The sequence below is a fragment of the Ambystoma mexicanum genome, chromosome 2p (genome assembly GCF_040938575.1).
Source record: "Ambystoma mexicanum isolate Mex_15411 chromosome 2p, UKY_AmexF1_1, whole genome shotgun sequence".
Classification (NCBI taxonomy): domain Eukaryota; kingdom Metazoa; phylum Chordata; class Amphibia; order Caudata; family Ambystomatidae; genus Ambystoma; species Ambystoma mexicanum.
This window is the reverse complement of record NC_090923.1, coordinates 1233256791-1233269224: the sequence shown is the minus strand read 5'-3', so window position 1 is coordinate 1233269224 and position 12434 is coordinate 1233256791. Positions and strand designations below refer to the sequence as shown.

General features: G+C 51.1%; 1 protein-coding gene across 7 annotated transcripts in view; it reads left to right on the top strand.

The window, feature by feature from the left end:
* Positions 1-12434, top strand: part of TNRC18 (trinucleotide repeat containing 18) — a 470959-nt gene that overhangs the window by 431305 nt on the left and 27220 nt on the right. For 6 of the 7 annotated variants that reach the window (XM_069645534.1, XM_069645537.1, XM_069645536.1 and 3 more), the window contains one exon: positions 1124-1186. In XM_069645534.1, the coding sequence (XP_069501635.1) occupies positions 1124-1186 (63 nt within the window). The remainder of the gene's footprint in view (positions 1-1123; positions 1187-12434) is intronic. The other variant, XM_069645535.1, reaches the window with a different exon arrangement.

The window sequence follows — 12434 nt, the reverse complement described above, 5'->3', positions numbered from 1 at the left end:
GTTATATCTAGAAGGTGCAAGCCAACAGTCACAGTACTATCCTGGAGGGCACAAGCTAACGATCACAGTACTGTCGCAGTTTAAGTAGGTCTGTTGTGTGGCAGGGCTTCCAGTGTAGAGTGGTTGCTCTACTCCCCACCCTGGCCACCACTACCTTCTTTGTTGATGCTGGTTGATGGCTAGCTACTAGCTTCCCCTGCTGACACCTGCCGACAAACCCCTTGCCTGGGGGCCCTTAGCTGCATGTGCTGCCGGGCAGAGGGCTGCCTAGGACGAGTCCAGGATAAGGAGGAATTGGCCAATCGGGCAGGAGGGGTACCGGGAGGCGTGACTTTAGGTTTGGGAAGCTGGGCCTGGGACGCAGCAAACTGCCTGCGAGGGTCCCACTACACTAGCCAGCACCATGATGGTAAGAGGGGGGGCAGGGGACTATACACACCGCGCTCATCTGCTTGCTAGCTGGAGTAGGCACAGGGAGCCAGTGTGCTTGTGATAACACTGAGGATTTGGCCAATATGGGCCGGGGGGAGGTTGCGGGAGGAGGGACTTTAGGTTTGGGAAGCTGGGCCTGGGACGCAGCAAAGTGCCTGCGAGGGTCCCGCTGCACTAGGCAGCGTCATGATGGTAAGGGGGGGGGGAGCAGGGGACTGTACACACCACGCTCACCTGATAAAGGTATCAGGTGCACAGTAACATGTAGCCTCCATTTCTCCCTTGGTGGTGTCAGGGAAATTTGGAGTATAGGCCACTAATTTGTCTGTATGGTTTTTATGCATTGTTTGTTGCATATACTATTGTGGATTTAATTGTCTGTCAGGAGTGTGGACCTGTCTCAAGAAGTCTGACTCAAATGGAATAGGAGTTATTTTTAGTATATATTGTATACATTTTTGTACCTGCAAAATTGCTCTTTTTGAAATTGTGATTCAAGATGTGAATTTACACGTAAATGTGAATAAAATTATATATTTTCTACAAAATCACATATGTATTAACTGAACAATTTATGAGGTAGCTTGTAGTAAAGTGATAGGGACCCGGTTCTCAATTGTGCAAAATCTCAATTTAGACATACATATTTTCTAATCCTTTTGTTTTTTTTTTTCCAAATGTGCTAACGAAGCAGTGGAACCCAAAGTCGGGCAAAAAGCTTCAGGCCTCTAATCAGCGAAAAGACTTCATGGAGGTAAGCATGTGAACTTCTCTAATGTGGTGGTACTGATGAGTAATGTGGGATAAACAGCAGGTCAAAATAGCACTTGGTGTTCTCTTTATGAACTGATTTTTAATGTTTTGAAGTTACTATAGATCCATAAAACTTAATGCATAAAACATTAAACCTACACATACACACATCATATTTAAATTACTTCTGCATTTGATGCTTAGTTAAACACGTGATCTGGTCTTGTATTTCAGTCGTATGTATGAATGAAATGCTTTAGGTCAAGGTATCCAACTTGTATGCAACGTACAATGGAAAAAGAATTGATGACACAATTATCCATCAGAGTGGAATGTTAGGGTGACCTGGTGGTCATTTTAACTGAGTATAATGTGTTTCAGACCAGTAACTGTTAGGGAAGATTTTCATATTTTGATAAATCTTCCTGACCTGTGTCAACCCTAGTACCTTTTGTGCAGGTTACTAGCAGGCTGATTTCTCATTTGCAGTACAGCACTTAGCGGTGACCATTTTCTCAAAATGGCCCCTGTCGTCTTTTTTTTCCATTTTATTTTTTTAGTTCATTCTGGGCTCTTCTATCGTTTTCATTGAGTTTAGTCCTTTGTGAGTTTTGCCTTTGGCAGACTTCAGTCCTGAAGCCCACCCAGGCTCCAGTGTGTCTGGGAAGGCAGGACGGGAGGGTGGTTCCCGAAACTTCACTGTCCTTTATCTGTAGGTGTGCCTGGCTGAAACCAGTTCTAACTGGGCGGCTGGCTGTCCTGCAAGACAGCCAACCCCCAGGACATTGACAGCCCAATAGTAGCAGCGAATGAATGGTTTCCAGCATAAAAGTCGAGGGATTTTGGACTACAGGCAGAGTCAACCACTGGAACAAGAAATCCAAAGCAGAAGATGAGCAGTGACGCCAACAGCAACTTCCAGAACCGCTGATGTACTGGTGAAGCCCTGCAGCTGTGCTGACCCCATCTAGACAGGGGAAGACCCGCTAAGGCCGACTTCCTCCCTTAGGCTGTGGGACCAACTAGCCCCAAGACCACCTTCATTTTGGCCCATCACCCAATGTCCTGTGACTTTCCTGGGCTGCAGAAAACCAATACCCGAGGTACCTGGACCATTATTGAGTGCTTAGTCTTCTGAAGATCGAATCCGGCTGTAACTTTGCAGGAATCCGTGTGGACAATCATAGGCAGGAAATCTTCACCAGAAGTCCCCTCACACGAGTTCAGTACTGTGTAATCGAAATCGGCAATATTAGTTTCTTGTTGGTGCTAAGAAAAAGGCGCCAAAACCACAAAGAGCCACTGGAGAGAGCTGAATCCTTTGCTGCCGACCACTTCTCCTGAGTGCTGCCATAGAAGCCTCCCCCTTCATCACCGCGACCAAGGAAAAGGAATTGGCGTTTGTGGTGTTGCACCTAGAAAAGAGCCAGCTACATTTTCATCTTCACTCTTAAGGTACTGTGGGGCTTTGTTGTACTTACCTTAGGCCATTTCTGATGCTTCTTTGCTTTGGGAGTGCTGTTTTCTTCAAATGGGAGTTCACCTCAGCTTCACTGTGCCGGCCTTCCAGCCTGTGTGCTATCCGGAAGGCTCCCCTTGAGCTCTTGTATTTTCTCCAAGAACATCTGACTGGTTACTTCACTTTCCTCTGAAGATTTTCATCAGAACTGGTGCTGTCCATTTGACTTTGCTAGTTTCCCCTATAAACTTTAATTGTGATCACTTTTATAGTTGGGAAACACTGCCTACATCCCTATGGGATAGTACTTGTTCAACAGTTGCTAGATGTTCTGTCTCACCTTTTCCCTCCAAACCTCAATTTTGCAAAGGTGATACTTAAAAGTACTTTTCTCCAGCTTGGGGTCTGGCATGGATTCACATGCTCATGAATATTCCCCGTCGGGCTGGGAATCCTCTGTAAAAGAAAAATCAGTTTGTTTTCTAAACTGGCTTCCTCCTATAAACCGATCTCTAAGCTCTGGGTCTTACTGCCCCCAGCCAATGACTGCCCTCTACCTAAGCCCTCCCCCACCTCTGGCAGCCATCTTCTGATTTTGACTGCACGTTCAAGTTTTGGGAGTCCTCGTGCTCATCTCGAACAGCTTTGTGTTATTTTTTTTTTTCTTGCTAATATTGATAGAAAATTCTATTTTTCGGTCAATCGACCCCTTGTGCTCCATCGTTTGTCCTTCCGATTAACGGGGCAGAAATCGTCGAGTGTTTTTCTTGGAAGCTTCCAGAAGTTCGTCAGGCCTACACAGCGCGGATCATGTCAGATGAGAAGGACAGCGCTTCCCTCTTCAAGCTGTGCTCGAGCTGCCGTTTGTGGAGTGTCTTCTCAGACGACGAGCATTCCCAGTGCCTGTATTACCTACACCCGACACTTAAAGAAGATTGTGAGATCTGCTGTTGCATCACAAAACGCACGATGAAGGATCAACACGCCTGGTTGGCGACGTAGCTCAAGGCCTCTACCCCGAGTGATTCACAGGGGCATGTCTCCTCCGGATCCAGCCAACCTGAGCAAGTTTTGAAGTCAATTGAGGGCGTCCCATCCATGGGGGCCCAACACAAGGCCAAGCACTGCAAGTCCGCTTCTGTCGGGGTCGCCGCTCCTGCGACGGTCAGGATGCGTCAATAATCTTCGTCCGCATCGGTGTCCAGCCACTGCTCCAGATCTTTGTCCAAGAGGAAGTCAGCTACCCCGGGGAAGCTGCAGGAGACACCAGAGAAGGCTAGGCAGGACAAGAGGTCCGGCCTGCACGTGAAGACTCAGGTGCATCAGGCCCAATCCTCCTCAATCGAGTTGGTGGTGGCATCCCTTTCGAAGACAGAAGAGGCTTACACGGTCCAGGGTGCCCCGAAGATAGCCAGAGGGAGGCTTTGGCCAAGCCGATTGAGGAGACTCCGGAGAGGAGGATGCCGGACCTCAGCCCGAGACCATCCCCTCGGGACCCGAAGAAAGGGGCAGTGAAGAACTCCAAGGAACTGACATTTCTTCGTCCGACTAGGAGATACTTTCCGTCCACACCGTTCAGAGTGGTGATGACGAGGATAATGTCTGGACGGCACCGCCAGAGGCAGTGGCGATGACAGTGACATCGTCGATGGCATGGGCACTGGGCCCAGCGACTCGGCTCCCCAGATGCCTCCTAGAGACTTTTTGCAGGACATCCTATCGACCCTCCACAAGCTGGTGTTGGAGATTGAGAGGAGGATGTCGACGACAACGTCAGCGGTTCCGCCAGCGACACCACTGCCGTTGACACCAGGGGAACCTCCAGCGAAGGAGGAAGAGACATCCAACACCTCCATTCCAACCGTCTCCTCACCACCCCCTGGACTACCCTAGAGGGCCAGGGACAGATACAACAACGGACAGATGATAGCGGGATGGGAGACCCTCTGTTGCCGCAGCCGAGAGCTTCCCCACCGGACGAAGTGGGATCCTGCCATTCCATGATTGACTGGGCATCAGAGCTTGTTTCTGCACCGGGAGGCGAAGAGGAAGACCATCCTGTCAGTCCTGCTCCTGGACGACGTGGATGAGGGGCTGGCACTGCTGAGGAACCCCACCTCAGTCCCAGCCAAGAGACCGACTCGAAAAGAAGTACAGGGTGCTGGAGTCCGCACCCAATAGTTTACACTCGCAACCATCGCTGGACTCGGTGGTCTAGTGGCCGCCAGGAAGAAATAGTTAGGCTCGGCATCTTCCTCAACTGCACCTCCCAGAGAACGATGGGGGAAGAAGTTGGATTCCATGGGTAGAAAGGTCTTCTACTCAGCGTGACAACGGTCAAAGTGGCCAAAGCCTTAGCGATCATGGCCAGATACGACCGGGAGCTTTGGGTCAAGATGGCTCTGTTCCTGGACTTCCTCCCTGATGACAAACGGGTCGAGGCTTTGGAGATCCTTCAGGAAGGCTAGATGCGTCGGACCATGCCATTATGGTGGCCCTGGATATTGCGGACACTGGCTTCCACCAGATGGGAAACGGGGTTTGCATTCGTCTTCATGGCTGGCTCAAGACCACCACCTTTAGACAAGTCCGGATGAGGGTACTGGACATGCCATTCAGAGACAACTTGTTCGGGAAGGCTGTCCAGGCCATCAAAACTGACATAGAGACAGTCCGTGCTTTGGGCCCTCTAGCAACACCGTTCCTCTGGAGGGAGGTCTAACAGGTCTTTGGGTTTCGGCAGGGGCTATTCCCCTTACTGCCAACCCTCGTGCTCTTTGGCCCAGGAAGCCAACAGGGGTCGCTCCAAGGCCTTCAGAGGTGGCCATCATCAAGGACCTCAAGGCGGCGCTTTGACCTCCAAGCAAGATTTGACAACTCAGAAAGTACATAAAGTTCAAACATTTCAGGATGGTCACACTGCAGCACATGCTCTGCCAGCTGGAGGAGGGAGACGTTCTGTTATTGTTCGATCTAGAGAACGCGTACTTCGATGTCCCCATACACAAGAAAAATCGCAAGTTCCTGCGCTTCATCGTAAAAGGGAAGCATTACCAGTTCAAGGCTCTTCCCTTCAGACTGAAGTCAGCACCTAGAGTCTTCACCAAGTGCCTGGCTCCGGTAGCGGCTCATCTACGACTACAGGGGATGAATCTATATCCTTACCTTGACGAGTAGCTCACCCGGGCACGATCAGTGGACATCGTCATCGATCACACAGCAAGGACCGTCTAAGCATAACTAACTGAGATCTGGGGTTCTCGGTTAATTATGCTTAGTCCTGCTTGTCTGCATCGCAGGACGCGCTGTTCCTAGGATCCAGGTTCGACAGTGTCCTGCCTGGCGTCTCATTCGTCGGAGAGGATAGTGGCCACCTTGGGCAAGGTGAAATGGCTGTTGGCATTGAAGATCGCCACTGTGAGGACCATCAAGTCGCTGCTCGGCATGATGTCGTCATGCATGTACCTGATTCGACTCTGCATATTGCGGATGCGCCCACTACTGGAGTTCCTAGACTCTTGTTGGGCCGAGGTGTCGGGAGGCTTCCAGGACAGACTTTCGCTCAACAAGGAGTTCCGTCGAGCAATAAGGTGGTGGGGCGTGCGCTCCAACATCGCCGGAGGCACAGATTTCCAGAGCCTCGTGTACCAGGAGACGGTCACGACAGACTTTTCTCTGGAAGGATGGGGAGCCCACACCGAATGTCTTCACACCAGAGGCCTGTGGCTGCCAGAATAGAAGACACTGATTAACAACATACTGGAGCGACGGGCTGTGTTTTGGGCCCTCAGGTCGTTTCTGCTATCCCTTAAGGGCAAAGTGGTGAGGGTCTTCACAGACTATACCATCACAATGTTTTACATTCAGAAGCAGGGGGGCACCAGATCCCCAGTGCTCTCCAAGAAGGCGCAGGACTTGTGGCCCTGGGCCGTCACCCAGGGGATGTTCCGCATCCCATTTCACATGGCAGGAGTAAGGAACACCATCACCGACTCTCAGCAGGGAGCTGTGCTCTTGCCACGAGTGGGAGCTTCGGCAGGATCAAGTGGACAACCTTTTCCTCAAATGAGGCAGTCCCCAGATCGATCTGTTTGCGACGGCGACGAACAGCAAGTGCTGGAGATTCGCCAGCAGGTTCCCCCAGCCAGGGAGCATGGGGGACGCATTCTCCTTCCCTTGGGAAGGCCTGTTTCTGTACGCGTTCCCAACTTTGCCACTGCTACTTTGAGTCATCAGTCAACTCAGACGGTACCGGTGCAGGATGATCCTCGTCGCACCAGTGTGGCTGAGGCAGATCTGGTACCCGGACCTTCTCAGCATGTCAACGTCCCCTCCAGTCAAGCTGCCAGTGGATGCAGATCTCAAGCTGCCAGTGGTTGCAGATCTCAAGCTGCCAGTGGTTGCAGATCTCAAGCTGCCAGTGGTTGCAGATCTCAAGCTGCCAGTGGTTGCAGATCTCCTCACCAAGGAAGGAGGTGCTATTCTGCATCACGTCCCAGGATCACTGAACCTGGAGGCCTGGCTCCTGCAGCATTAGAGTTTGGTGGTTACGACCTCCCGGTGGACTGCACGGAGGTCCTCGCCAGGGCATTGCTGACATTGAAATACTACAGACACAAATGGAAGGGTTTTGCAACTTGGTGCCAGTCGCAGAACATCAGGCGCCGTGACCCTCAGCGCGTTGAAGGTCTTCCATATTTGCTGTCATTGGCTAAATCTGGGCTGGCGCACTCCTCCAAGGTACATCTGCCGGCTATCTCCCGCTACACCTGATCTACAAGACGGTCTTCACTGTGGTTGCACAGTCTAGTCAAAGAATTCATCAAGGGGCTGTTCAGTTCGTTCCCACCGGTGAAGGCTCCGTCCCCGGCGTGGGAACTCAACGTGGTGCTGACTCGGCTCATGTGGGCTCCATTCCAACCTATGCATTCAGCTCCGCTCAAGTTTCTGTCGTGGAAGACAACTTCCCTCGTGGCCATCATCTCTGCAAAAAGAGTAGGTGAGATTCAGGCCCTGACCTGCAAGCGGCCTGCAAGCGGCCTTGAATTTTCCATGAGACGAGGATGGTGCTGCAGACGCACCCCCCCTTCATGCCCAAGGTTTATCGCCGGCTGAGAGGACTTTGCACTCGCCGGATGTGGCTTGAGCACTTAAGTTTTATGTGGCCTGCACAAAGTTTCCGCAAAACTTCTTGGATTTTTCTGAACTTTGGTCCTGTGTACCATTGGAAGGCCCTGTCCAAGGCTTCCATTTCCAGATGGCTCTCTGGCTGCATCACTCACTGTCACCGGTTGGAAAACCGACCGCTACCTGGCCGTCCAAGGGCCCATTCCACTAGAGCGATCGCTGCCACAACGGCGTTCCTGTCTGGTGTTCCCCTGCTGGACATTTGCAGGGCCCCTACGTGGAGGTCGACTCACACCTTTACGAAATTCTACTGCGTCGACAGGGAATCCAGGGAGGAGTCCATAGTCGGCCAAGCAGTGCTGTGCAACCGGTTTGCTTGAAGGTGGGCCTGGTGAGGAGGTAAGAGATTGCTTCTGTTGAGCCTTGCCGCCTCCCGTGGTTGTGTAATTATGTACTGCTGTGTATTCTTTACTCAAGCGCATGTGAATCCATGCCAGACCCTTGCTGGAGAAAGAACAAGTTACTTACCTGTAACTGTTGTCCTCCAGCATGGGTCTGGCATGGATTCACTTGCAAACCCTTCCGACTGGCCCTTTGCAGCTCTTCTCTTGGTCCTACTGCCACTTTACGTGCTAGCAAATCTTAAGCTGTCTACCAGAGGAGTGGCTTATTTAGAGGACAGTCATTGGCTTGGGGCAGTATGACCCAGAGCTCAGTAATTGGTTTATAGGAGGAAGAGAGTTTAGAAACTAAACAAACCCAGCCAGGGAATATTCAAGAGCATGTGAATCAATGCTAGACCCATGCTGGAGAACAACAGTTACAGGAAAGAACGTGTTCCTTACTGACCTTAACTGACATCACTCTGTGTGCTGGATATGAAAAGCATATGAAAAGTTACTCAACTGCATTATTGGTTCTTGTATGTTATTTATTTCGTTTCTAATTCAATGTTATTAGTTGCCGCATTTTAGATTTGTGTGTGTGTGTGTGTGTGTGTGTGTGTGTGTGTGTGTGTGTGTGTGTGTGTGTGTGTGTGTGTATATGTATATATATATATATATATATATATATCTCTGAGGATTGTGGAATCTGCTTAGATCACATGCTGTGCATAGGCCGACATCTAGTGGAAGCTGCGGAGTATTAGTTTGTTTTTCGAAACTCGAAAATGGGCGTCGACACAGGGCGTGCCAGTAATACTATCCCTAGTGTGACTTCCACTGTACCCAAGATCCCTCACGCGTCTAGGATCCTCAGATTGTTTTTTTCCGCCATACTGGTCGGAAGCATCTTGCGGAGTCCCCTGGCCTTAGCCATACTTTTGCTAAAATTATAAAATAATAATCTATTGACATCCTTCCCCACCCCAACGTCGAACTTCGACACTCGACGCCGGCTGGAGAAGAAATCGACCGTCGGCTGCTGCACGACGGATTTGGGCCTCGGAAGGCCGCTGGCCTCGGCCCGGACCTGGTAGGCCGCTGGCCTCGGCCCTGCAAGTAGGGAGAGTGGGGGGTGGTACATACTCTACACTCTTGGTATATAGGTACACCTTATATATTTCCTACACTTAACAGCCTGCTGCCTCAAGGTGCGTATGGAGGGTACCCCTTTTCAATTCTGCCCCAAGTGCAACCGCAAATACCCTTGGGTCGACAGGCACGCCATGTGCAATCTCTGCTTGCCGAGGCACCACCCCAAAGCGAACTGCAGAGCGTGTAGTAGGTTTAAACCTAAGACACTTAAGGACCGTTCAACGAAGCGTTGGGCCCACCACGCCAGCCAGGCGGCCATGGCAACGGAGGGCGCCTTCAGCGATGGCAGCGGCGCCGTACTTTCAGACGGCAAGGGCATTACGGTGTCGAAAGACAGCCGAGCGCAGGTTCCCGACCTCGGAAGGTCGTCCGGCAGGGCGGCTATGGGGAAGACCCCCGGCGAAGCAAGCGTTTCACATACTACACACACTAAACACACTAAGTCCAACCGAGACTCGACGACGTCGAGTTCTTGGAAAGAGGCACAGACAGAACGGTCCGATTCGGTGTCCTCTGGGCGCTCTCAATCAAGATCGCCGCATGACGCCAGACAATCATCCACTCTTGCCAAGAGTGCCTCGCTCCCTAGGCTAACAGAAGTTCGATCGTCGGAAGACGAAGACGACTTCCACCCCCAGGCCGCGCTCCAGGAGGCAGAGCCTGCAATCAAAACCAGCGAGGCCCCACGCTCGAAGGACAGGGACACCACTCCCGATCCTCGACGCCAGGCGTCGAAGAACTCCGGAGCCACTAAGGGACAGGGAAAACATTTTTCTACCCACGGGGAGGGGGGAAAACAGCTGAAGAAACTACCTGTACATTCTTCCACACCTGTGAGACACTCCAACCCCCCTAAACAGACAGACAAGTCCAGGTCTGCTGATAGGTCCACAAACCAGCAAAGCTACTCAGGATAAATCCCATAGACTTGCTGAGAGAGTCTTTCCCAGTTCCAAAAAATGGTCCAGTGAAGACATAGATAGGGTCATGTCAAGAATGTCTTCCTTGGCTGATTTTTATGATAAAAATCCTGAACATTTCCTCTCGTATGATCCACAAGGGGCCACACCCTAAGGCTCTACTGATCCTATCCCCCCGAGTAAGAAGGCCCGGTTTGAAACCCCGATGAGGTCTGAACCCTTCGAGGTACAACCTTACGCAACACCATACTCTCGGTATCAAGGAGAGGTGGAGACCAAAAGTTTCATATGATAGAAGAGCAAACCGGGACGGGATACTATGGGGATGATGAGGACCAGGAAGAAGAAGAGGATGACCCGGAAACATACAGAGTAGATTCCCCGGTAGAGAACGAAGCCCCGCTTGCCGACTCCCCGGTCGATAACCAGCCCCTCCTAAATGAGGTTCTCGCTCGCGCAGCAGAACATTTTCACATTGACACCCACGGTGTACAGGAGGAAAGGGACTTCGCAGAAGAGTTAGTGGGAGAAAGGAGGCCGGTGGCCCAGACCATCCCTATCCTTAAATCCATTCAGCGGAGAATAGATCCGTCCCTGGTGAACCCAAACCTCACCAGAGCAGTCAATCCCAGAGTTGAAAAACTTTTCAGGGCAGCTCAGTCTGACCCTCTCTATATAAGAGGACATCTGAAGCCAGACTCCCTAGTTATCAACACTCGTAAGAGGGCTGGAACACCCTTGTCTTCGTCAGAATCTCCTCCCGACAAGGAGAGCAAAAAACTATACGGTTTCGGCAGGAAGGTAGCCTCAACGTCCGCCTATCAAGCAAGGATTGCGAACTCCACCACCCTGTTGGCCAGCTACAACTGCCATCAGTGGGAAGAAGTCGCAGCTCTCATAGCCTCTGCTCCTGAACCGTTAAAGGGCCAATTAGCTCAGATTTCCGCAGAGGGTAGAGCCGTGTCTGGTTGCATTTTAAAAGCAACCTTCGACGCCGCGGACAACGCAGGCAGATTGATAGCAGAAGGTACTGTTATCAAGAGACATGCGTGGTTACGGCAGTCTGGTTTTAAGACAGAAACTCAGGCATCATTGTTAGAGAAACCGGTGGAAGCCGATCTGTTTGGGAAGGCGGTCGAAGACGCACTGAAAAATGCCAAGGACGAATACGAGACACTCAAATCCCTTGGCCATTTAACCAATAAACCCCTAACCAGAGAGGGAATAATAATTTTTGTCGCCCACGCGGCCAAAATTCCCAGAGAGGATCTAACTATTCCCAGGGGCAGGGTACACAGTGGAACAACAACCAACAGTCTACCCAGGGTTACGGCAGAGGTAATAGGAGAGGTGTCGTGATAAAGGCAGAGGCAGCCCCAGCAAGGGAGGCGGCACGCCTCCACCAAAGCAGTGACGCTCAGTTCAAGGTCCCTTCTCACGCAACACCAGTAGGGGGATGCATTTCAAACTTCACCCAGGCTTGGGAAGGGATCACATCAGACAGATGGGTGCTGTCAACAGTATCCACAGGGTACTATAGAACTACTGCAGCGTCCCCGGAACCATCCTCCACGACAAAAAGTACACTCCTTAGAACATCAGAAGATTCTCCTCGAGGAGATCGCCATTCTTCTACAAAAGGACGCGATAGAACTCGTCCCGGGACACCAGGTAAACAAGGGTATTTATTCAACTTACTTCCTTGTGCCAAAGAAAGACTTGACAATGCGTCCAGTATTGGACTTACGGCCTGCCAACAAGTATGTCAAGCCCCAAAAATTTCGTATGACCACGCTACAAGAAGTAATCCCCCTCCTAAAAAAGGGGGATTACATGGCAACCTTGGATATCAAAGATGCTTATTTTCATATTTCCATGTTCCCAGCGCACAGAAAGTACTTGCGCTTCAAGGTGGACAGTCGCCACTACCAATTCAAGGTACTGCCCTTCGGGATAGCTTCAGCACCAAGGGTATTCACCAAGGTACTAGCGGTGGCAGCTGCACACCTACCCAGGGAGGCAATCCCAGTGTACCCTTATCTGGACGACTGGCTCCTAATGGGGGAAACCCCAGGAATTTGCAGGACAAACATTGAAAGGACTATCGACCTCCTCCACGAATTAGGCTTCTCAATCAACGAGAAGAAGTCAAGCCTAGTGCCAAGCACCACAAAACAATTCCTAGGAGCAATCCTGGATACCCAG